This window comes from Akebia trifoliata, chromosome 3 (genome assembly GCF_017979445.1).
Source record: "Akebia trifoliata isolate Shusen 1 chromosome 3, ASM1797944v1, whole genome shotgun sequence".
In the NCBI taxonomy this organism is placed as follows: domain Eukaryota; kingdom Viridiplantae; phylum Streptophyta; class Magnoliopsida; order Ranunculales; family Lardizabalaceae; genus Akebia; species Akebia trifoliata.
The window spans coordinates 54986450-55010636 of NC_141377.1; the positions used below are offsets into that span (position 1 = coordinate 54986450).

At 34.5% G+C, this 24187-nt stretch overlaps 4 protein-coding genes across 4 annotated transcripts; 1 reads left to right on the top strand and 3 right to left on the bottom strand.

Moving 5' to 3' along the window:
* Window positions 1–1910: 1910 nt before the first annotated feature.
* Window positions 1911–4709, bottom strand: LOC147408078 (uncharacterized). Its single transcript, XM_086436933.1, has 3 exons — window positions 4516–4709; window positions 3099–3358; window positions 1911–2354 (listed from the first exon to the last, which is right to left on the bottom strand). Exons 2-3 carry the CDS (start codon window positions 3343–3345, stop codon window positions 2080–2082), a joined length of 522 nt encoding a protein of 173 aa, XP_086293059.1. The 5' UTR covers window positions 3346–3358; window positions 4516–4709; the 3' UTR covers window positions 1911–2079.
* Window positions 4710–7009: 2300 nt separating this feature from the next.
* Window positions 7010–10854, bottom strand: LOC147408079 (uncharacterized). The gene is made up of 8 exons (XM_086436934.1): window positions 10392–10854; window positions 10232–10285; window positions 10077–10152; window positions 8543–8622; window positions 8354–8403; window positions 8170–8254; window positions 7985–8083; window positions 7010–7459 (listed from the first exon to the last, which is right to left on the bottom strand). Exons 1-8 carry the CDS (start codon window positions 10611–10613, stop codon window positions 7226–7228), a joined length of 900 nt encoding a protein of 299 aa, XP_086293060.1. The 5' UTR covers window positions 10614–10854; the 3' UTR covers window positions 7010–7225.
* Window positions 10855–12791: 1937 nt separating this feature from the next.
* LOC147408080 (alpha/beta-Hydrolases superfamily protein) lies at window positions 12792–16899 on the top strand. The gene is made up of 7 exons (XM_086436936.1): window positions 12792–12998; window positions 13377–13549; window positions 13657–13709; window positions 15039–15153; window positions 15609–15731; window positions 16220–16391; window positions 16571–16899. The coding sequence occupies exons 1-7, from the start codon at window positions 12849–12851 to the stop codon at window positions 16754–16756; spliced, it is 972 nt and encodes a 323-aa protein (XP_086293062.1). The 5' UTR covers window positions 12792–12848; the 3' UTR covers window positions 16757–16899.
* A 1413-nt stretch (window positions 16900–18312) lies between these two features.
* On the bottom strand, window positions 18313–21092 carry LOC147408081 (protein TRI1-like). The gene is made up of 2 exons (XM_086436937.1): window positions 20646–21092; window positions 18313–18623 (listed from the first exon to the last, which is right to left on the bottom strand). Exons 1-2 carry the CDS (start codon window positions 20913–20915, stop codon window positions 18501–18503), a joined length of 393 nt encoding a protein of 130 aa, XP_086293063.1. The 5' UTR covers window positions 20916–21092; the 3' UTR covers window positions 18313–18500.
* Window positions 21093–24187: the final 3095 nt, after the last annotated feature.

Below are 24187 nucleotides of genomic sequence, written 5' to 3' on the forward strand. Positions count from 1 at the left end.
AACCCATACCAGACAAATTTTGACTCCCAACATTGATTGTTGAGTAGGACCCATGAATTAGGAAGATCATTCTACATTTAAGATCCTTTTTTAAATAGAGATTATGCATTTTGAAAACATTTTTTAAATTCAAATTAATGTCTTTTATATTCACTTATAATATGAAAGAATGCCAAAGATAGTAAAACAAAAAAATCCTTAATTAATTAATGACCCAAATTGGTAAGAGAATTAAGATTTAGAGCAAATAAATGAGGTAATGCCATATAGCATTCCATAAATTTTTTGGGAGTATAACTTTGTTTCATTTAAAAGTTTAATCTCATCCTAAAAAAACGAATCTTCATCATTTGCTTCACATACTTTTATCTGGAACTTCATTAAATGTTAAAATAAAATAAAAAAACTTATGCAATCTCAATAAGCGTTGAGTGTTTGTTATTATCAAAGAAGAAAGAATCATTTGTAGGATTGAGAAAATCAACATAGTCGTATCATAGACTCATCGTAACAAAAAGATAGGTTCATCTTCTTTTTTGGATGGTATTTATCTTTTCCTTCCTCTCTCAATTAAAATAAGATATTTATTATAGAATATGAGAGCTGCATGTTTGAAATTGTGATGTACTTAAATTTGTTATGAAATTATATATTGACAATGAAGATATCTTTCCAATATTTTTGAAAATTTATTTAATAAAATTTCATATTTTAATTGAAAGGAATGATGACGATGCACAAGATCGAGAGGAGACGATTTAACGACAACTTCTCACCTGTAGCAATTCATTAGGTAGTTATTAGTTTTTAATAGTAAATACCAAGGGGTATACGAGACTAAAGATGTAATTTGAATTGTGTTAACATGTTAAAATGATCTCTTTCTTCTTTTTTTTTTTTCCTTTTGTTCTAGATTTGATAAAGGTAATGGAGAAATAATTAAGTTATCGAATATTGGGGAAAAAAATGATGATTATAGATCCATTAATTAAATAAATCTATTTTTGCCTCACTTCTAAGTCAAGGATCATGAATAGAATTGTGGATCCAGAATTCGGGGAGTGACATATTTTGTATCAGCTTGACATAACAATTCATCAGAGGTCATGTATTCTACAAGAATATTTCTTCATATTTTTTTCACACACCTTCACCCAATTAATTTGCTGCTGCTTTTTCTTCTCTATTGCATTGTTGCCTTGTACAGCTTTTCTTCTTCCCTGAACCAAATTATCATAATTTATTTTATGTTCTAAACAGATTTTTTTTCAATATCATGTGACATGAATAGTGACTCCACCAAATTATCATAAAACCAACCTACCATTGTAACGTAACAAAATACCACCACAACAAAGCCTTATCCCAAAGATCCGGGGCTGGACCCACTCTGGCCAAAGTAAATCTTTCTACTACTAAAGTGATATGGTAATAGAAGAGTGATATAGTGATATCTAATTTCCCCATGTCCTTTTACATTCTTTTGGTCTTCCTCTCATTCTTTTAGGACCTTCAACTTGAATATTTCTTGTTAAATTAAGACTGCCATTGACCTTTGTTAAAAACATGCCCACACCATCTCAACCAATTCTCTTCTTAATTACCTATTGGAGCTGACTCCTATATTCCTGAATATTTTGATTTCTAATTTTGTCCCAAACCCGAATAAAGGACCAGAGTTGCATCAGGTTAAAGCGTGTTGACAGCGGAATAAAAATCAACCACCTCTGACATGAATCCTGGTCAGACTTTTCATCACGATGTTACAATGTAACATGGAAATCTTCGTATCTTGTCAACCAAAACGGAAGCTAGTACACCTCGGCAAGAAACACATAAGACAGTGATTTTCCAGGCTATGCACCCACCCCCAATCCAAGAGTAAGGGAATCAACAATACAGACTAGAAGTGTTACTATAATCAGACTGGAATTCATTCATATACTAAATAAAACAGAAACAAACTATTATGTATGTCAAGCCAACAATGGCAACACAAATGGCTCGTTAGGAGTATAAGAGCCTTCTTAGAAAGTAAAATCACCGAGTCATATAAAATTCAGATGTTTGACACAGAAATTACTTCCACTTCTTGAACTTGCCACCTCCATGCTTCCCATGCTTACCATGCTTCCCTTGCTTGAACTTTCCTTGGTGCTTGAACTTACCCCCATGTTTGTGGGAACCATGCCCGTGGAAGGCACCATGAGTAACATTATGAGCACCATATGGTTGCTGGTGACCACCATACGGTTGCTGGTGACCACCATGTGGAAGATGGTGAGCTCCATATGCAGCGGCAGCGGCTGCTGCACCCCCAGCTAGCAATCCCCCCATGCCATGTCCCCCATGCCCTGAAATTTTTCTATGCATCAGGAATCAGCAATTGTTAATAAAATAAAAGGAGTATATGATTTCACAAACAGGTTTCCAACTACTCTTAGTGGCATAGGCAACTACGTATGAAACCCAAGATGAAATTTGCTAGTCCTCAATTTCGAATCTTTAAACTAAGGTGGGTGTAGGATTCACCAACAATAATCCAACATATTGTCAGCTTTAGACCCATAGCTCAGTTGGTTTGACACATTGCAAAGCAACTTTGAGGTCCAGCGTACACATTAAAAAAAAAGCCCAACAAATTGTCCAGTAAAAAATAGAAGAGTAACATCAATTGTGAAATGTAGAAGGATTCATAATTGTTTCTCCACAAGACTGCATCAAGCATCTCTTACAGGTCAGAGGAAAATGTATAAATACATAAATCACATGGCCCCCAATGGGTGGTAAGATATCTCTTGAGATTTTTCATCTGTTCTTCACTTATCTCATGGGGAACCTCAACATTTTCATAAAGAAAAATACATGTTCTTTGGAGATTTGGGTTCAGTCCAACCAACTCATATCCCTTTCCTGTGTTCTAAATGTTATCTCTTTTGCTTCTCCTGTTTTGGAAAACTTGATTGCCTTTAAAAAGGAAAGCAGAATTCATGCTTTTAACAAGAAAGTGTGGAGTTGGGGTCAGGTACACTGTGAGACATATCAAAAAAAAAACTAGTTTAAAAAACTGAGGCATTTGACCCCTCAAACTAATGTACCTCCGTGTTGAGGAGCAGATGAACCAGGATAACCAGCTGGCGGGTATCCTGCCGGAGGATATCCTGCAGGCGGGTAGCCTCCTCCTTGTTGGGGATAACCTTGTGGAGGGTACCCTTGTGGTGGGTATGCCCCAGCTTGTGGGGGATATTGTCCATGAGAATGTCCTGCAAGCCCATGAGCAAGGCTTGAGATAAGCCCTTTGTCACTTGTATCCGAGTCATTGTGCTTGTCTTTTCCACCTCCCATATTGAAACTGATGCTACACAAACCAACATAAAGGGTCTATTAGAAACAGTATGTAGTGAATGAAGGTGAAGTGTTAACAGTACCCCATCATTCCTAGTGATTCTCATCCCTACGTCCCACACTACAGATGATCCTGGTGATTCACAATAAATCTTGAAGCGTACCCAACCGTCTTGGCCTGGGAATGATGATACTCCAACATCATCATCCTCAGGAGGAGGATACAAACTATCATCATTTTCCAAATAAAGTTTGATTGATTGAAGTAAGAATTGAATCAACAGCACCAGATGGGAAACAACTGTCACAAAATTCTCCAAATTTTCCAGAAATTCAGAACATATAATCAAATAAGAGTTCAGCCAGTTCGATGAATTAATCGAAAATTTGTGATCAATCCCCAAATAATGAAAAAAATTTACCCTCTCAACCTCAAATTCTTTTCTTCTACAACCTTCAAAATCTCAAGAACAAGAAAGGATTTTTAGGGAGGTAGAAGATGATGGGATTTTGGGAATAAACCCAAAAAAATTATTTAGTAAAATCCCAAAATTGAAACTTCCCAAATTTATCAGAACTAACCCCCACCGAATAATCTCCGAATCCAAAATAATGCACACAAGAATGTTCTATGACCAATGAATCCAAAATTTTGTCAAAACATGCCAAAAACTTCAGACTGAAACATCTGTAATTATGAGTTTGAAAGCTTCATCACTTGTCAATTATATACATTAAAGAACCTATCAATAAAATAAACCACCTTGTAAAAGAACAAAAATATACTATTAGCAATATAAGATTGATAAACAGAAATGAATCTGCTTCGCTCTACTATTAACAATCAAAGTATTAAAAATAGATCCCATTTTTGAAACATCACAACAAGTAGTAAAAATTGTTAGGGCACCCAAATATTCTGAATTTTTCTTTTCTAATGGAAACTCAGATCCAACTAGTTATCATGATTTTAGAGCCCACAAAAAATCTTAATTTTATGTCAAAGATATTGAGATCTGAAAAGTAAATCTAATTTGTTCGTCAATTAGGTCTTCTGTTTTTTTTTGGTTCAATAGAAATTTAACAAGTTAAAGAAATTCTGCTAATTCGTTTGAGACTCCAAAGAAAATAAGTAGATAGATACAAATGAAAGAAGAAGAAGATATTTACCGATTTTGTTGCTGTTGTGAAATTGATCGTTGTGAAGTTGAGACTTGGGATCGAAGGCTTCTTATTGCGATTTCATTCCCGCGTTATTTCCACGCGTTTTAATTAATTAGCTGCCACATAGGACCAATTCCCTATCTTTGCTGCGATCAAGGATTGAGTCCAACTTCATGCCATCACACTTCCCAAAACATTTGCGGGAATTTTTTACACCTATTATTACAGGATTTAAATTCTTATTATTAGTTTGAGTAAATTACGCTTTCACCCCTCTAGTTTGATATAATTCTATATCGACCCCTGAAGTTTTTTGAAAATTGTACTTACCTCCCCTACAGTTATTTAACGGAAAGTCCCCCGCTTCTCTTTATTTGCCGTGGCTTTTTCTTTTTTTTTTTTTAATTATTATTATTATTATTTTTAAAGACTAAATTGGGGGTTAGGCAAACCCCCTACCAAAAAATTACAACCAATTGTAGAAATCCCCAATAATGTTCACAAGCTCAATCCAGAATACATTAGACTCTAAAAAATTATTGAGAGAGAGATTTGTTCTCTCTATCAAAACCTACCAAAAAGTCATTGGAGTTCACTAAAGAGGTTCTACATTTGAGGAACAATGGCGAATCTTGTAAATCTACACATTCTCGTGTTTGATCCATGTTCTATTGAAGATTTCCACTAAGATTATCAATTTCTCCATTATTCCATTTATTTATTTTTAAATCATTTATGTATTCTTATAATTTTGATATATTACTCGTCCATAGTTATTATATAAATGAAAAATGATAGCAAAAAAATTGATTTTACAGATTTTTAAGGTTTTGTACATAAAATTTACTAAGCATCAAATTTAGATGCTATTATGTATTATAGTGTTGAAGCTCAACAGTACCTATTGTCGAACCTCGGTGAATTTGTCTTACAGAAATTTCTATAGGTAAAAAATGTCCACATGGTGCACCTCGATGATAAGTACCGTTGAAGCTTGACATTATAATACATTCCAACATTGAGGTTTGAAACTGAGTAAATTTTATGCTCATACATATTTCGTGAAATCAAATTTTTTCCTACCATTTTCTATTTATATAATTATGGAGGAGAAATGTAACAAGATTATAAGAATATAAGAATAATTTAAAAATAAATGATAAAAATTGACAACATTTAGTGAAAGTGAAAATCTTCAATAGATCTTAGATCGAAATTAAAATGTGTAGATTCACTTTTATTCCTTAAATCTAGAATCTCTTTGGTGAATTCTAATGACTTTTTTTTATATATAGATTTTGGTAGAGAGAATGAATCATTCTCTCGTTTAATAATATAAAATGTTGAAAGAGAGGAAATTAGAATTTAAAAAAAAATAAAAATTAAAGAATTTATTAGAGAAATTATAGATGACAGTATTTCTGTTCAAAAATATAAATTACTATAGCAGATAGCCCTGGTAGCCCATTTTTGAATATCGTTGAAATTGACATAGTTTCACATATTTGGTGTGCACAGAACCATAATTGCTTTTCACTCTATGAAAAGCATGTAGGGTTCTGTACATTTTTATGCGAAAAGTCCCTAATTTAATTTATTTAACAAAAATATTCTAGACGAGAGTTGAGACAGCGCAACCTAGACGCGCTTTTTGTTTCTTCTTTCCAATTCACAAATCTGAAAAATATTTTAAAATTGTCCAAGATACCAAGTCAAACTGAGATCTAAAACCATGCTTCACAGGAAGGATCCAATTCACCATGAGATTTGTATAGTGGCAAGGGCGGTCAGATACTTTGGTAAATGATATTAGAAGCATTTTCATCATCCCTTTCTTGGCTGGAGTAAAACAATAAGCCATTTGTACCACCAAGGTTGGATATCTTGGATCGAGTCGGTCATCCCATTTTAAATCGGTTTATTCTGCAGAAGTAAATGCTAGTCACAATATGGATTTCAACGAAGCAGATTTAAAAATCCCGAGGGGTTGGCTCAATGGCAATTTTGAATCCATTAAGTTGTTGTGTTTGATACCCAATACGAGCAAAGGCTCCTCGAGGCCACCTGTGTGGGCGTACCCTCACCTACCTGGCACGTGTGATGTGTGGGCATTGTACGTGCCCAGGGGAGGGACCCATATGCCTTGGTACAGGCCCTTGCTCACACGGTCTCACCAGTTGGACGTAAGTTCAGATACCCATTTTGGAGAAGATAAAAAACGAAGCAGATTTAATCATTAGTAAAGCTATAGTGAACAGGGGTACCATTGTGAAATTCCAATGCAATATGTACTACTTACGCTTTGCAAGCAATTAACATCAATCCAGGTTGCAAGAACATTCCTCCAAAATCATGAGCTTTGCCCAAACGATTTGTTCCCAAAGGAAGTTCGTCATTCTAAATCTTGGACAAAACTCACTGACATGTCGATTTTGGCGGTATTGCATACTTCCTATCTAACTCTAGATTGATATCATACCGTCAGTTGATCCAGTAGAGAGAAAAAATGAAAATGAAAATATCGAATAATAAACTATTTTAGGATATTAAACATCTGATTACAGCAACACATGAGCAAAAAAATTGACACAAGAATATGATTTTTTGCTATTATATATGTAAGCAAGACTTTTGCTTCCTACTACAAGAGTCTTACAGAAGAAATCAGTTTCACCTTGATCATAGATTAACTCTTAATACCTACTAAAGTGCAAAACTAAGACAAATTGTGTCTCTTCTGGTATATCCTTCGATATATTTGTGCCCCTTCAAACTCTGCATGGATCTCCCTTTCTGTCCTTATCCCCATAGGGTTACTCAAGAGCCATCCTTGAGCATCACAAGGGACACTAGAGTCCACAGAATCAATGTGTTGGAGTACATTAGACTCGGCATCGAATTGACATCTCATGTCAAGGGCTATTTCAAGCACATCTGACTGCAGGAAAACCTATTCAACCACAAGAAACAATTGTATGCATAAGATGATGGCTGTAGTCTTCCTAACCCCATTACTCTCCAAAAACGAAAGACGTTGTCCTCAAAATAAAGAGTAAAACAAGTGAAGCAAGAGTTAACTACCCCAAACAAAATCATTTTGAACTGGCATAAATTAAAATCAACGCCACATAATCCATTTCCCCATTTTATCTTTTCTTAGGTGGTATTTTTAAGAAACAAAACCAAACAACTTTCTCCTTTCACAAATCAAACTTTCTCCATCCTTTCTTTTTGTGTGGGTCATGGGTGTGTATGCGCATGTGTGTGTATGTGGCTGTGTGTATATAAGTTGTAATTTGCTACTAATGAGTATGAACCTGACACACCGCTATCGACTGCAGTTTCAATTTTCAGCATATATGGGTGTTCTAAAAGTTGTGGCTTGTGAAGTGAAGACGCATCCTCTAGTCAGACGATTAAGAATAATAAATCTAATGTACTATGATGACGTCCACGCAGATGTCAAAGTATGTACCTGTCCTCCAGGACTCAAATTCTTTAAAATGGAATCCACTAAAGGCTTCTGCACAACTCTTCGTTTGTGGTGCCTTTTCTTAAAATATGGGTCTGGACACTGCAAGGCAACATGAACCATGCCTCAGAGAAGAAATTACTTCCCATGCAAATTTGGAATAAGGGTACTGAATACGATGTACTCACCAGGATTGAGACAAACATTAAAGGTCCAGGGTAAGTCGACACTAGTTGTTCAAAAGAAACTGTGGCATTTGCAAACATAAAATATCTGGATTTCAAATAACAACATTTCTTAAAATTTATGACATGCATTCGTCTATCATTCTGTTTGTTTGAAATGAAGAGAACATGAATAAGGAAACCTTACATGTTACTAAGAGTCAGTTCTTTCACCCAGAACTGGGCACGCTTGACCAACTGCACAAGGAAGAAAACCATATTGTTATGCAAGCAATATTTAACACAAGAATTTTGAAACTGAAAGAAACATTAAGTTCACATTTTATTTTCAATAACTACTTCAGTTGGAGGTGTTTATGAAGAGTTACAGCCATACTTTATGTCTTATTTCCAATCCCAAATAATTTTTCGTTTCAGGAGATCTTTTTGCAAGCCAAATAAGAAATCTGCCACTACCTGGAATTTTGATCTTGTCAGTCAAAAATACAAACTAAAGGCATTTCTAATCTCTCAAAAACAAAGATAACAACTCATGCACTAAAGTTGTTGATTTTGCCAATGTTGGAATGAAATAAAGTAATAAACAAAGCAGAATAGGATTGTTCTCCTCACAATTAAAAACTTTACCCATGTTAAGAAAACAAGTGTCCACTTTTGCCAGCAACCAACTGTGCTATCCATTTATGTATCAATAGATTTGAAAACTGGATTCTACAATCTCTACAAACTCATGTTGAAGAGAAAACATTAACAATACCCTTCTTTGAGGAAATATGGCAAATAGCCCACACACGAGGAGCTGAACATGCTTCTAAATTTAGGAATCAAGATTCTGAGGCAACACATAGACATAAAAGTAGGCATATTATCAAGGGATTCAAGCCTACAGATTGTATTATATTTGTGATGGACTTGATCAGAGTTTCATGTAGGGCAGTTAAATATTGGGATTTTAAGCAAGACCCTAAATGAAATCTCACTTATTAGGACTTTAGTAGTGACCCCTTGTGTTTCCTTTTTTAAGTTGTTGTTCCTTTGAAAAGTCAATCTATCGACCAGCACCAAAATGTGACCACCATTGACTGAGAACATATATGTCCATAAAAACCTTAGTGAAATAAAATCGCATGCTACCCTCTCTCAGTCAAGACTCAAGAGCTCCTTAGTTTTTATAGGACTGAAACAACATTAACCGTTCATCGTCAATGGTTGAAAATTAGACAGCTTTTATCGGACTGCAACAAGGGAAGTACCCATTACATATTTTGCTCATGACAATTCAGTGTCAATTGAAATTAAAATCTTCACCGTTTTGTGCAAACCTCAAGCTAATAAACCATTCAAGACCAATAGGGGTGAAGGAAACTACATTATACATATTATAAATAAAAAAGGATGTCGCTGTGAGTTTTAAAGAAATTTTCCGACCTACCAGATTTGGTACCACCAAAATGAAGCTTAATGGCCTATTTCTTGATGTCGCAACAGGACGTGATACTAAGCACATAAAATAAATGAAATGAGAGGCTTCTACTAATTAAGGTTTTTCACTGAAAAGTCACAAGGCCATTAAAAGAAGATTGAGAAAATGAGAGGAAAATCCAATTTCATGTCTACACAAACAACTCAAGTACTCATCATCATAAGGGGTTTCCGGGTTTTCATTGTTTTCGATTTAGTTCTCTTAACTTATTAGAGGGAGAGAAAACTCAACTCAGCTATGAAGTTTAAGCTCAAAACAAAAACCCAAGATGAGGGAGACAGAAAGATACATAAAGAAGATTTGGGTTTATGTGAATTTTTATTCTTCTCTTTTATGTGAAAATATAACTAATAGGGTGGGGTTACATAAAGAAAGATAGAAAAAAGAAGAATAAGAGATAAATGGGTGTGGAGCAGAAGTTGATTACCAGACCCAATATCCACCATAAGTGGCAATGTTGAGTCTCTGAAGACTTGTTTCCAGTCGGGTACTGTTGGAGGAACCTATCAAAATTCAAAATTTGATTAAAAATATACAAAGCACCTTGGACAAATAAATAAAAAAAGGGTTTTTGGATTCTACCGTAAAAGAAGAACTGAGAGGGTTCACATGCTGTCGAATTCGAACATGACCCACCTGTCAATTACAACTTGAAAACTCATTCAGTTATTTCTTCACTCACTTGGTGTTCTATTTTTTCTTTTTTTTGGTAAAAAACAACGACAGAAACTGATAATAAAACCTCAGCAATTTTGTCCTTGAGATTGAGGTCTGCGTATTCCAAGGCGACAAGTTCAGGGCTCCGTAGATTGGCTACGGTTCTGTTGAATCTGTAGCAATAAGAGCAGCTGTGGTTGATGCTAGGGGTGAAGAAGAAGAGAGACACAACTCCATTTCCCCTTGTCCTGCCAATGGGAGCAACGGCAGCAGCATAGGCATGGTTGATACGCCCAATCCCCAACATCTCTCCCCACTCCCCACTCTCTATCTCATAAATGTACTTCAAGAATAATAATCATTAGATTTGAGTCGGCGAATTTAAACATACGTAGGAGGATACACAATTACACACTCCTAAACATGGGTGTCCGTTACGTAGTGCCCACGGACCAAATAGGACTGCAGCTTGGGTGGGCAAAACCCTAAGCCGATGGGTTGAACCCGACCTTGGGTCATGTATGGGCATAGTTAGTTTGGGTTCGCCCTGAGTTCGGACAACGATAATAATAAAAATGTGTGATTCAAATCAGGTTAGATGCAGGCATAAATATCAGCCAATCCAATTTGTTCGACCTGAACTTAATATAATTATAATTTAAAATTATTTCTTATCTTGATTTTTTTTATAATTATAATTCATATTTCAATATGTATGATTTTATTTATCAATGTATCAAAACTAATGTGTGATTGTATTTATTAGATAAATAATCAATTTTTTTATTAATGTTTTATTTTAAGTGTAATTCTATATTATCATACAATGAATATATTACAAATTTAATTATTTTCTTTTCTCGAGAATTGTGATTATTAATAAAAAAAATGATTATTTTAATTAATCTTATTATTTTTGTTCTCTCTTTATTTGCTTACAATCTTATGTATATAAACTTTTGAAATATATTTTTATGAAAAATAATTGTAAATTCTTATACCTTCAATTATCTTTATATAAATCCTTACTAATACTAAATAATGTAGTATTAATAAGAAATGCATTAACCCGACCAACTCGACTTGGGTAGGATATAGGTTGAACATTTCATGCCCGAAGTCGGATTGGGCAAGGGCGTGGGTTGGTGTTTGTCAAGTTTGGATTGTGTGCAGATTGATCCCAACGCGGCCGAGTTGTAGCCTTAAGACCACTTAGTTGATTTGGGGTCTACCATCATGGATTGATCACTACAAATCAATTAGACCCAACAAGAATACCTCTTACAGCATAATATCTAGTCCAAAATTACCATTGAGCCAACCCCTCGGTGTATACGTGCATGATTATATCTTTTTTTTTTTTTTTGTTAACAATTTATAAATATATTCTTTTAAAAAATGTAGTACTAAAAATTGAAAAATCTTTGCCAATGATATTGCACTTTTATTACACAAATAAAATAGTTTGGGACCCAGAGCTCACCTAGGACTGCACTAACTAATTTGAAAAATCCACTTTAAACCCCATTTGTATGATTGCACTCCATTGAATAAAAAAAAATAGAAAAAATTGCACTCATTTTTTGGAAATTCAAATCAGTCAAACACTAATTTACCTTCTTTTGTCGTTCAACTTTTCTTCTTCTTCTTTATCTCATGCTCGTCTTAGGGTTTCAAGAGTGATTTCGGGCAATAGCACACTATGTGGCAAAGAGTTTGAATTTATGCAATGTTGCCATCGTCAAATCTCTAAATCTTTTAGTATTTAAGGATTCTTCTCTATCTCTATTTGGGTTTAAAGGATTTGCTATAAAGATGAAAGATCTATTTGGGTTCGTTTATTCTCTTCCATTTATTCTATCTCCTATTTTAGTTAGACTATGAAACGACACACACACACAAAGAAAAATTGAAATGGACTGCAATTGGTAGGAATTTTAAAAAAGTTAATAAGCTTTTTGGGGTTTGGAGTGCAATTGACTACTCCCTATAGTTTTAAACCCTTGATAACATTGTTGGATGCTAATTATCCCTCATATTTTATCTACAAAGAAATTGGACCAATTAAATACTTTTTTTATTTTTAAAATTTTCATTCTATCCTTATTTGTTATATTTCACGAAAGAGTTTTACATCAATACTAATGAATCCATCATTAGTAGGAGTTCTTGCAAGTTTTTGTCATAGATCATTTTGATTTCCAATAAGAAGAAGAAAAGAAAAGAAAAGTAGTGGATTTTTTCTTTGGAGTGTAGTCATATTAGTGGGTGCAAGTAATAATTTTTTTAAGTGATGGAGTGCAACTGATAGTGGGTCATCTACAACTAACAGATCGGCTCCTTTATCGAAACTGGTAAATCAAATCCATAGTTTTTGGATCAAATCGGGTCGGATTTTGGGTCTGATCCAATCCATTGACATCCCCATGGTCAGTGGTAGTCGAGGCATCATTTGGGCCATGGATTCGGATGGTTGGAGTTAAGAGAGGTTTGGTGGGTAAGAAAGAAGGGAGGAGTGTGGCTTCGATTTGCCCAGCAGTGAATGAGAATGGGAGTGGGAATGGCATTTCTAATTCCAACTCCACTCTCTATCTCATCATCACTACCCACCAAACAGCGCCACCACCAACCCACCTACGCTACATCAGACCAATCAACAACCGTCAATTTTCGTCCTGCCATTATACTACCAGTTAAGTTAGTTATTTTTTTACTCCAGCTATGACCATCTCATTATAGTTTCTGCAATTCTATGTGTGTTTCTGTTCAGTTCAGTTACTAACTTTTTCTTTATTTATTTATTTATTTATTTTCCCATAATTTCTAGTGCTAAAGTTGTGATGATTGTGCTTAGTTGATATGAAATTTCAGTTCAGTTAAGTTAAATTATTTAATTTCTAGTGCAAAAGATGTTGTGATTGTGCTTAATTGACATAAAATTTCAGTTCAATTATTAACATTTTCTCCCCATAATTTCTAGTGCTAAAGCTGTTTGTGATTACGCGTTAGTTGATATGAAATTTGGGCATTGGGGTTTGGAATTGGGACCATAACCATGAGTTGGATGCAGGGACTAGGGAACAGTTCAAGTGATTATGAGAAGTTGCAACTTACTTTGAAAGAGTATGGTGTGGCCACTGTGGTACCCAAAGTCTCTAGAATCGATTGGCTCCGTAATGCAGCCGGTTTGTTGGACTCCAACTATTGGCGTGGAACTCTACCTCCTCGACCTGTTCTTGATTGGTTGGTATTTTTCTTTTCTACTTTTTCTCATATTTATATTCAAGGAGAAGATTACTTCTCATTAATCTTATCTTGTCTGATTATTTCTCGCGGTGTTATGTGATCAGGTATTTGAAAAGGGTTGATGAGGCTGTTGGCGAAGCAAAGCTACTCACTCAAGGTTCGTAATTCCCATGTAGTATGGCCTTCGGGTGTCTATTATTCTCTCTACTTTTTATAGGTAGGATGCATCTACTTATCCACCCAATCAATTAAAGTCCCCAATTTCCAAGTGGCGAGACTAACCCTTCACATGTGGTGGGGTGGCGGATTTTCACAATCAGGGCAACTCCAACGTAACCCACCTCCTTTATGTGGGTTAAGACCGGGGGACACTACATAGGTGGTGTCGAAGACCATCTACATATCCACCTTAAATGTAAAAGCTTCAAAGTGTCTAAAAACTGACTTGTATCATCAATACCACCGTATCTGTTAATATCTAATGTGGTTGAATCGTCAAATGTATACACAACTTAGGGCCAGCTCATTGTTCTTCTCTTTTTCACAGTTAGAATTGAGATCTTCCTATTGATTGGATCAAAACCACTAAAATCGCAAACCAATTATGTATTTCCTTAGTTAAGGCTTGTCTAAGTGCTTATAAGATACCCATTTCTTGCCCCTCAACTTTCACAAGTCCTTTGATGCAACCCAGAACATACAATCGAAATCAACTTTAGTTGCTCACATGTTAAGAAAGAGTAAGTGAGGAACATATTAATCTCTAATTGAGGATTATTTGTAGATAAAATAAAAACATAGTAGTTTAAAATGGACAAGCGGGCCCTTAATGAACCAAATCATATTTTATGAGGTATCAACTCATATATGAAGAAATTGAGTTAAAACACTCACATACGCATACACTAACGTAACTCATTATTGGGTTTTCTTCAATTTCTCACTTCCATCTTACAGGACCATTGGTCACAAATTCATTGCATTTAGATATGAAAGCAATAGAAGCCATACAATATACCTTACTCTCATGTGACGTAAGTGTGGACGTTATCTCAATTGTGGGTGAGCTTCTTAGAAAAAGTTTTATGCTAAAACAAAAGTACACAAGCCTCATGGGAAGAAAACTTTCTACAAGGTTCAATTGTATATATGTCAAAGCTATTTACCCATCCTTTTGTGAACTTCATATATAGCTTGGCAAGTCACTATGTTCTGCTTATGGAAAACTTATAGTTGTAGTGTTTGATAAAAATAGCTAGCTACATGCAAAGCTTAATTTATGAGGTATCTATAATTAGTATTTTTAGTATTTTGATTTGGTGGAACATGATTAAGTAGTGCAAAGATACAACACCATGGAAGTTTTTCATGCAGTTAAAGAGTTATGCTTATCCCTTCCTTTGCTATCCAACATTTCATTTTTTGTATTGCTTCCATGCATAATATATTTGGATTCCTGAACCCCGAAAAAAATACTGCATTGTAGGTGGGAGTTTATCAATAATTGGACATTCTGCTGGAGGATGGCTTGCTCGTGTCTACATGGAAGAATTTGGGATATCCCATATTTCTTTACTATTGACTCTTGGAACCCCTCACTCGTATGGTCTCACAACATTTATTTGAAAATTCATGTATTCTGGTATGGGGTTGCCCATAATATGCAGGCAATGCATTTTGTTATAATATTTTATGAAGGATTAAAAACTTTGTCATCCTAATGGCATAAATCATTACAAGCTGAGCCTTCTAACGGACAAAGTCGCCCTTCATAAGCTTTTCGTTCCCATTTTTGTGCCCTTAAAGTTTTCTGTTGCATATTTAGATATATTTCTCTTGAAGTAATACTGGTTATATTCCTTGCTTTATATTGCTACTTCACGCTCAAAATAAGACAGTAGTTTTTGTGTTTTTAACTACAATATTATTGCCAACAGAAAATGCAAGTTATAAAACCTAGATCTAAGGGATTTTGCTGGCCAATTTCTTTTTCTATTCTCATGATTCGATTTGTATAAATCATGAAGATTTAATCGACGATTTTGTTTTCTTTTAGGCCACCCCCAAAGGGTTTGCCAGGAGTTATTGATCAAACAAGGGGTCTCTTGGACTATGTTGAAAGAAATTGTGCAAGAGCTGTTTATACCCCACAGTTAAAATATGTATGTATTGCAGGGAGGTAAAGAATCTCATCTATATCATGTTTGTTACTACTTCCATCTCCTGTAATCATTTATGCTCTAAGGCAGTATAGGCACTTAATGCTGATCAATATTACCTTATATCAGCTGCATCTTTTTATTTCTATTGCACACATTTTGTTTATCACAACATAATTCATATGAGAGTTACTCAAAATCAAATCAATACAAATAGCACCAAGAAGAAATCTGTTTTGATTGCGTAATATGTATAAACCTTATTTTCTTGGTTCAGTCTGATTTTGAGATATCCAGATATCTGAAATTTGTTCTGATCCTTGTAATACAGAATGAATGAATTTGGTCTTATCAATGAAATGAAATGGCAAACTATGGGTTATCAGAAAAAAAGTTATAAAAAAAAAAAAATTAGACATTATCAGAAATGATTTCATCTTCATTTGCTGTTTTACAACCCTTAAAAAACATTGAGATCTAATTTGATTAGTCTGTCGTGAAAATGCAGATATATTCAAGGAACTCGCTTCTTTGGAAACTCTCATCTGAATTCTAATTCTGTAGTTCCTACTGATGGTTACCAACCTATGACAGAGGTGGCTGTCATGAATAACACAGACAAGTCCACAACCATTCCTATAACCATGCGTACCCGCTTCATTGGTCAGGGATACAAGCAGGTGAGCAAATACTTACTTCTTTTCTTTTTTTTCAATCTTATATTTACTTGCAACTATACTACAATAAACAAACCTTGCAATTCGAAGTAAAAGAAAACAAGAAAGAAATTTTGATACTGACGTGGTTTAATGTTTTAGAAAGTCTAGTTCATTGTTTTTTGTCTGACACATTGTGGCAGGTTTGTGGGCAGGCCGATGTGTGGGGTGATGGTGTGGTTCCTGAAGTATCAGCGCATCTTGAGGGTGCATTGAACATTAGCTTGGATGGTGTGTATCACTCTCCAGTTGGCTCAGACGACGAACTGAGGCCCTGGTATGGTTCACCTGCTGTTGTAGAGAAATGGGTACATCACCTTCTCAGCTGACATTTTTCTTTTTCTAATCTTCTCAAATTTATATTAGGATTTGAAACTCAAAACCCTGTCCATTACAAGGGGAAAACATAAAAATATTTGTGTCAATTTGTTCTGATTTCACATGGTATAAAGTTCAAAATGTTCTCTCTTCACTTCTATTGTTTATGTTAATTTGGACTCTTAGTCTTTGGGCAACTAATTCAGGATTCTCTTTCAGCTCATCTTATCAGTTTTAGCCTCCTTCCCTCAACACTTATCATGTGCAAAACCCCCATCAAAAGGGGATAATTGGTAGGGCAAAGGAATAGATAACTGTCTCTGTGCTTGCAAAGTTCGAGTCATTAATCCCTCTTAGTTAGAAATGCTATGTAAGCCTTGTTTTAATGAAGATCAGTAACTCTGTTGGTGGAAATCGAACCCAATTCTATTATGTAATTACCCATAGAGGGGTGCAACACAAACTTCTCATGAGATCACCCATCCTAGTATTATTCTCTCTCAACACACTTAACTACAGAGTTCTAATGGGTTATCTCGTGGGGACATGTCAATGGTTTGAAAACACGGGTAAATATTGACCAAAACATCAGGGGTTTTGTTTAAATCACTTTTTTTTTTGTTTCAATTCTAAGACTTACAGCTACTAATTGCTGCCATTACCTCCCACCACCACTTGCAATCATGGTTTTAAAACTCAGTTTCACGTCTTGTCCATGTCCGATACTGAGTTGTCTCAGACGAGTCATCTTGTTCGGAAATAAGACCATGGCTTTAGGGCATTTGAAAAATCTGAAAACCCTCTTCGATTTCATCTCGAACGAGTTTTGAAACCACGCTTGCAATGGTGGCCCAGCTCATCTGTGAGAAATTCTACAACCTAGATAGTGTGGATATAAAAACATATATTTTTTTCTTTTGATAAATGATAAAATAGATTTGAGTAATAGCTAGTAATAACTACCGAACCAAAACAAGAACACACACCCATCAAGAAAAAGAGAGAAGGTATTACTAGAGAATCATCGAATTTTGGCACAAAATCTACTACAGTTACTGCTGCTTTAGGTTGCTGATGTGGCTTACATTGGCATGCTGGTCCAATTTAGGGTTTTGTCAATGGATCAGATCAGACCCAAAATCCAATGCCTTTCTATCCAATAAACTTTGGATTTGGATCAAGGATTTGGGTTCCGATTTGATATCTTATCGAATCTGTTTTGGATCAACCATGTCCCAATCCAATAAAAAGAGAAAAGCATGTAAAATTATATTATATATATTGTTCAAACATATGAAATTCATTTAGATTTTGTATACCAAATCAGTTTTGGTCCAATTCGGACCAAATCCAATTGTTACTAGATCAAGTTTCAATCCTATTATTGAGATCCAATAAAAACCCAATCAACAAGAATCTGATCCAATGCTTCTGAGGAAATCTAAGCTTCAAACCCAAGCTTGGATCCCAAACCCATCTATAAAGGTTGCCTCAGGTTCATCCTCGCTTAATGGAGCAGCAATGGAACTCAGTACACCACACATCCCATCTCATGCAAGCAGGAATATAAGCCAAGAAGAAAAAAAGTCAACCTCTTTACCAACCAAATTTTGTACAGAAAATCAGAAGATGAATTTCAAGTTCGGCCACTCTAACCTAAGACAAAGGTCTACTTCAAAATAAGGGTAGAGATTTGGCAAACAACAAGGGGAAGGGGTGTAAGAGTATCTAATGCATAGTTGAAGTGGACATCAGTTAAGTCTTCACGAAATGGCGAGTCAGCAATCTTGCAATCTCCAGGAAGCTGACTTTTTCTTTGCCGTCGAATATGGTCTTCAGTTTCTCATCGCAATATATCTCCCTCTTGTCTGCAGGGTTCTGCAGAGTACCAACACACCATACCACATAAGAGAATCAAGAAATCAAAATATAGTCTCCATAAACGAGTACATCATTCTGTTGATTCTTAAAGTTATTTCTAGAAATGAGAAAAATACTGAATCCAAGTTTAGAAACAATGCAACAAGTCCACTAACATAAGGATTTTGACTGATAACTAGGTGATTACAAAATGTGTTAAATACCTACAAAATTTTCCAAACAAATCATCACCATCAAAGCCTAATCCCAAGGATTTGGGGTTGACTAAATGAACCTTTGTTGTTGGAAGTGTGTTGATATTCGTTTTCACTATCCAACCTCTGTTGTTAACATTTTGAAGGGCATATGCATACTAAGTGTAGAATACCTTGTATAAAAACCCAGTAAAAATTAATGTTATACAAAATGTTACAGCGCATGAACACTTCATACAACAAAACTAGAATAATAAGCTTAATCTGACTGAAAACCAATTTGAAATGCTAACCAATGGCAATGGACACAATGCTTAGCAACTCAAAGAACCAAAAAAAAAAATTTGAAAAATATGGAATGAAACATGCAACTCCCACACATATACAGCCTTTGCTTATAGAACAATTACTGGCTAGTAAGCTCAAATACAAAAACAAGTAGAATGGTAAGTTGTCTCACTGATGTCATCCACTTTATAGTGCTAGAGATCTCTACATACCACATAACATTGCGAATGGGAGACATCATGATATTGAACTTAAGATGAGAAGGCCATAGAAAAACAGACCTCTCCATCACCTATTGGATCCCGAACTGTTGAAGGAAGATCTCGGAATGTCGTGAGTCACACAACAACAAAGGACAAGGCAAGGTTTTCCACTTGCTTTACACATGGAATAAAAAATCATAATAATCCACTTCCAGGAGACTAGGTTGATCATTAGGGTCTAATTGGTATTGCAGTCAGGCTTCACAATTAATTCTATCAAAAGCAAGATGTACAGAGTAGGAGGGAGGTAGTTACACCCAAGTCTTGGGTTGTAAGACTGGATCCTTTCATTCATCTTATCTGGGCGTACCTCCTGGTTAGGTGCAGTCAGTATGAAACTAGTTGAGAAGGTGTACAGAAGGTTAGCTTCTTGGAATACCAGGTATCCATCAAAAGTTGAGAGTCTTAACTCTCGTCGAAAGCATTCTATCTAGTATCTTGGTATATCTCATGTCCCTCTTTTCAATGCCGATGCAGGTGGCTAAGACCATTGTAAGGATAAAAAGAGGAATTTCCTATCAAGGGGCAATTCAGAGTCATCTAAGTTACTCTTAGGTGGGAGAAGGATGTACAAGGAAAAAGAGGAATTCCCTGTGAAGGAGCGATTCAAAGTCATTTAAATTACACTTAGGTGGGATAAAGTGTACATCCCCAAGAAGAATAAGGGGTTAGGAATTAAGAGATTGAAGGTGAATCAAACATTACTATAAAATTAGTTAAGAGATTGAAGGGGTTAGCATCTCTTTGTTTCAAAACTCAAGAATTCTCAGAGTCCTGCCATAAAACATCACGAGAAAGGAAGCAACCACACATTTTCAAGTCCGCCGTTCCCTAACATGAATCCTAATCAGGCGAGTCCTCTCCTCCTCCTTTTATAAGATTCTCCTTTCCTTTAATGATAATTACACTTAAAAAAGAAATTACAACCTAAGAATGCATTCAAATAATCTAAATCAACTAAAAAAAGGAATCATAAACCAACCGGAAACAATATGGGTTTCATTTAGATTTTGTAACCGTACGTTATCATTTTCTTCGCCTAGATTGGGAAAAAAATGTGGGTTAAAAAAGTTCCTCTTAGCAATCTAACAATATTGCATCTACATATAAAAATCACTACAGGATCATCATTATTCATAATAAAAATTGTAAAAAAAAAACCCCTAAAAAACGCAGAGAAACATGAAACCCTAGGTATTCAAGAACCAAGGATGGAGTACAAACATTGATTCATAAACAAAGTGATCGAGAGGGAAAAAAAAAAAGGAGAGGACCTGAAGATTTTTGCGCTTAATGTAGTCCCAGATCTTCTTGACAGCATCAGTGCGAGAAGCCTCAGGAACGCCAAGAAACTTGCGCAAAGCTGGGGATACTGGAACCACTTTCAAAATTCCACTAGGTTTAGCCGCCGTTCGAGGCTGTTTGATCACAGGTGCAGCAACAGAAGCAGAAACTTTTGGTACAGCAGCACTAGCAGTAGAACTAGTTCCCTTGGCTGCCGCCATTAAAGCTCTGCAACCTCTGAAAACCCTAGACGAAGACATACTTTCTTCTCTTCTCTTCTACTTTCTTAAGTTCTTTGTCTTTGGTTTGCTTCGTTGTTTAGAAATCAATTTTAATTAAATGAGTCGGGCAAGTGAACTGAAAATAATAAGGGAAGCAGCAACACTAGAGAGTAGAGACTAGAGAAAGAAATTTATTTTAGTTTTTTCAGGTGTTTTAGGTTTCCCTCCTTGGCTGTTGTTGTCCGCCAGAACAGGTTTTGTTTTTTTTACTTAACTATGGTTAACTAACTATCTAACCAACCAACCTCATATGTGGTTCGTTGTTGGTTCGGGTGATCCGGTCTGAATCTGGTATCCATTGTCCGAAAGTACTCTAAAAATTCGAATGGGATTAATACAATTTTCTCCGTGAATGTTGGAGTGGCTTATACAATACTCAATTTTATTTTTGGTTAATATTTGAGATGTTCCTTATGACATGACCTTTGACCTTGGTCTGATCTAATAAACTATTGGAAAATGACTTAAACCAACTCTCTTTTCATTTTCTAATAAAGTGCAATCAAATAGAGGAATTTATTATAAATTTCCATGACCTTTAAGGAATTTTATTGGAAAATATACTTAAAGGACCCTCATAGAGGGACTTCTTTCTAAATAATCCCTAAGTTTTCGACTCTAGCTTATCATGACATTTAGTAAATTTTTTCCTTTCTAAATGGTGCATGGACAAGTGTTTTAAATACTTAAGACGTACTTGAGGTGTTTTGGGTTCTTGAGGCGAGGCATAAGTCTCAAATTAATTTTTTTTTTTAAATTCTAAAATATATATATAAATTATAATAGATTCATAAAATATATATAAATAAGTAAACAACCTTAAAGCATTAAATAAAAATTAAACATAAGGAAGTATCAATTTAATATAGAATCAACTACAAAAACGAAAGAGAAATCTGAGTTTTTAAAGAAAAAAAAAAAGGTAAAAAGTTCAAATATATACATTGAAAAATCAAATATCTCAAAATCTTAGAAAATCATTGATTTCTTAGTTCTATTTGATCAAATCTTTGTAAGAAAGTTGTAGAAACTGACATATTCGAATTCGAATGAGTATTGGAGCCTAGAGAAATAAATCTTTATGTAGGGAGATTTTAAGGTTTCAAAGAAAGATTTTGAGAGATCTCTTGATAATCCAATTTTAGAAAATAAAAAACACTTCTATTTAGTAGGGTTATGTAAATAATAAATATTGGGGGGGGGGGGGGTATTTGTGTAAAATAACGCAAGAAAATAAAATATAAAAAATTGATTTTTTTGACCCACGATATTAGATTTTGCTAAACCTATTAAGGAGTAAGCGTCAGTGCATATTAAGGTGTAAGGCATAAGGAGTATGCCTCATACCTCTAAGGCGTAAGCCTTACTAATGTTTGATGAGACTTAAGCCTCAAGGCATGAAGCCTACACCTCATGCCTGGAGGCATAGGTTTTTTAAAACACTGGACTAGACCTCATCTTATCTGTGTAAGGTATTTGAAATACCGAACTACTATTTTCTCATTTTCTTCACACAGTTAGGTTTTCCAACGTCGATTTCAATCATTTTCGATGATCTTTGATTATGAATGATGAACGGAGAATGATATTCTTTTAATTTTGAATATCTAGATGTATTCTTTATTTTATTTCGATAATTTATAAAAAGAAAATTGAAAAATGAAGTTGAGATTTGAATTTTTTTTATGATTACATCATAATTTTTATTTTGCAACCATAATTGATGCATTTTTGGGTGTTTCAGGGGGATTAACCAAGTATTGAATTAGAAAAATAGAAAAAATAAATAAATGAAAAAACTGATTTGCATTACAGCATCGAGTTTACTACTATTATTTATTTACCATCAAACTCAACAATAATTAAGTTAAAAAGTGGTGAACTCCACATTATAATGTAAATCGGATTTTTCAAATTTTTTATTTTCTTTTTTCATTTATCTAATTTTGATACTTAGTTAATCTCCTCGAAATACCTAAAAAAGCATCAATTATGATTGCAAATCAAAAGTTACAATGTAATCAAAAAAAAAATTCGACTCTCAACTTCATTCTTCAATTTTCCTTTTATAAATCATCGAAATAAATAAAAAAATACATCTAGATGTTCAAAATTAAGAGAATAACATTTGTTATTCATGATCAACGATCTTCGAAAATTTGCGATCTTCATTGGAAAACTTAACTATGTGAAGAAGTTGAGAAGATGGTTATTTGGGTATTTTAAATACCTTGTTCTGTTGAGATGAGGTCCATGGACCATTTAGAGAGGAAAAGTTTACTAAATGTCCTTATAAGTTAGAGTCAAAAACTTATAAACTATTTAGAAAGAAGTCTCTCCATGAGAGTCCTTTAAGTAATTTTCCCAATTTTATTCTCTTGAAAACGAATTCCCAACAATCATACAAATATTAATTTCAAAAACACTTTACTCGCTTAATAAGGAAAAAGGCTTTACTAAGGCTCATTTACCATCAAAACAAAACCTTGAGATTCCTCATCTTAACCTCTTGAGTAAATATTTTACCTTATGTGACATTTGGAATCCATAGGGAGGTAAATCACAACATTTTATTAAAAGAGTTGCTATTGGTACCTCAACTTTTACTATTACACGTCAATTTCTTAAATTAATTTTCACACCCCAATTAAAGATTAAAACACACTATTCAAATATAACAAATGTGTGGCTCAAATTATTATCTCAACGTTACAAAACATTATAACACTCTTTCGAACAATTTCAGTAGTTGTTTACAATTGTGATTAGACTTGTATAAAATCTTAAATCCAAAAAATAAAAATCTAGCAACAAAAAAATAAAATAAAAAAACAACAAGACAAGACAAGACATCTATTGACACTCCAACTTTTACTTATTCCATAACATTTACTTATTTTCTTGGGTGAATCTCCATTTCGTGTGCTAAACAAGATGAAATTCCCAGTCCAGTACATTGTCCATTTTAATTCCTAAAATATGTTTTTCTAGTGAATTCGTGACTTTTATAATCTACAAATTCGTTGATAAAGTACCAACGATTTTTTCATATTAGCAATTTCGTTGGTAATTTATCTACAAATTCACTGATTATAAAAGTGATGAATTCACTAGAAAAAGCATGTTTTTGGGAATTTAAATGAACAGTGTAATGAAACCAGAATTTTAACATAAGATGAGCATGGTTTGGGAAATGCCTCTATTTTCTTTAATTTTATTTGGGGTTTAATGAGTAAAAGTTGGGGTGCCAA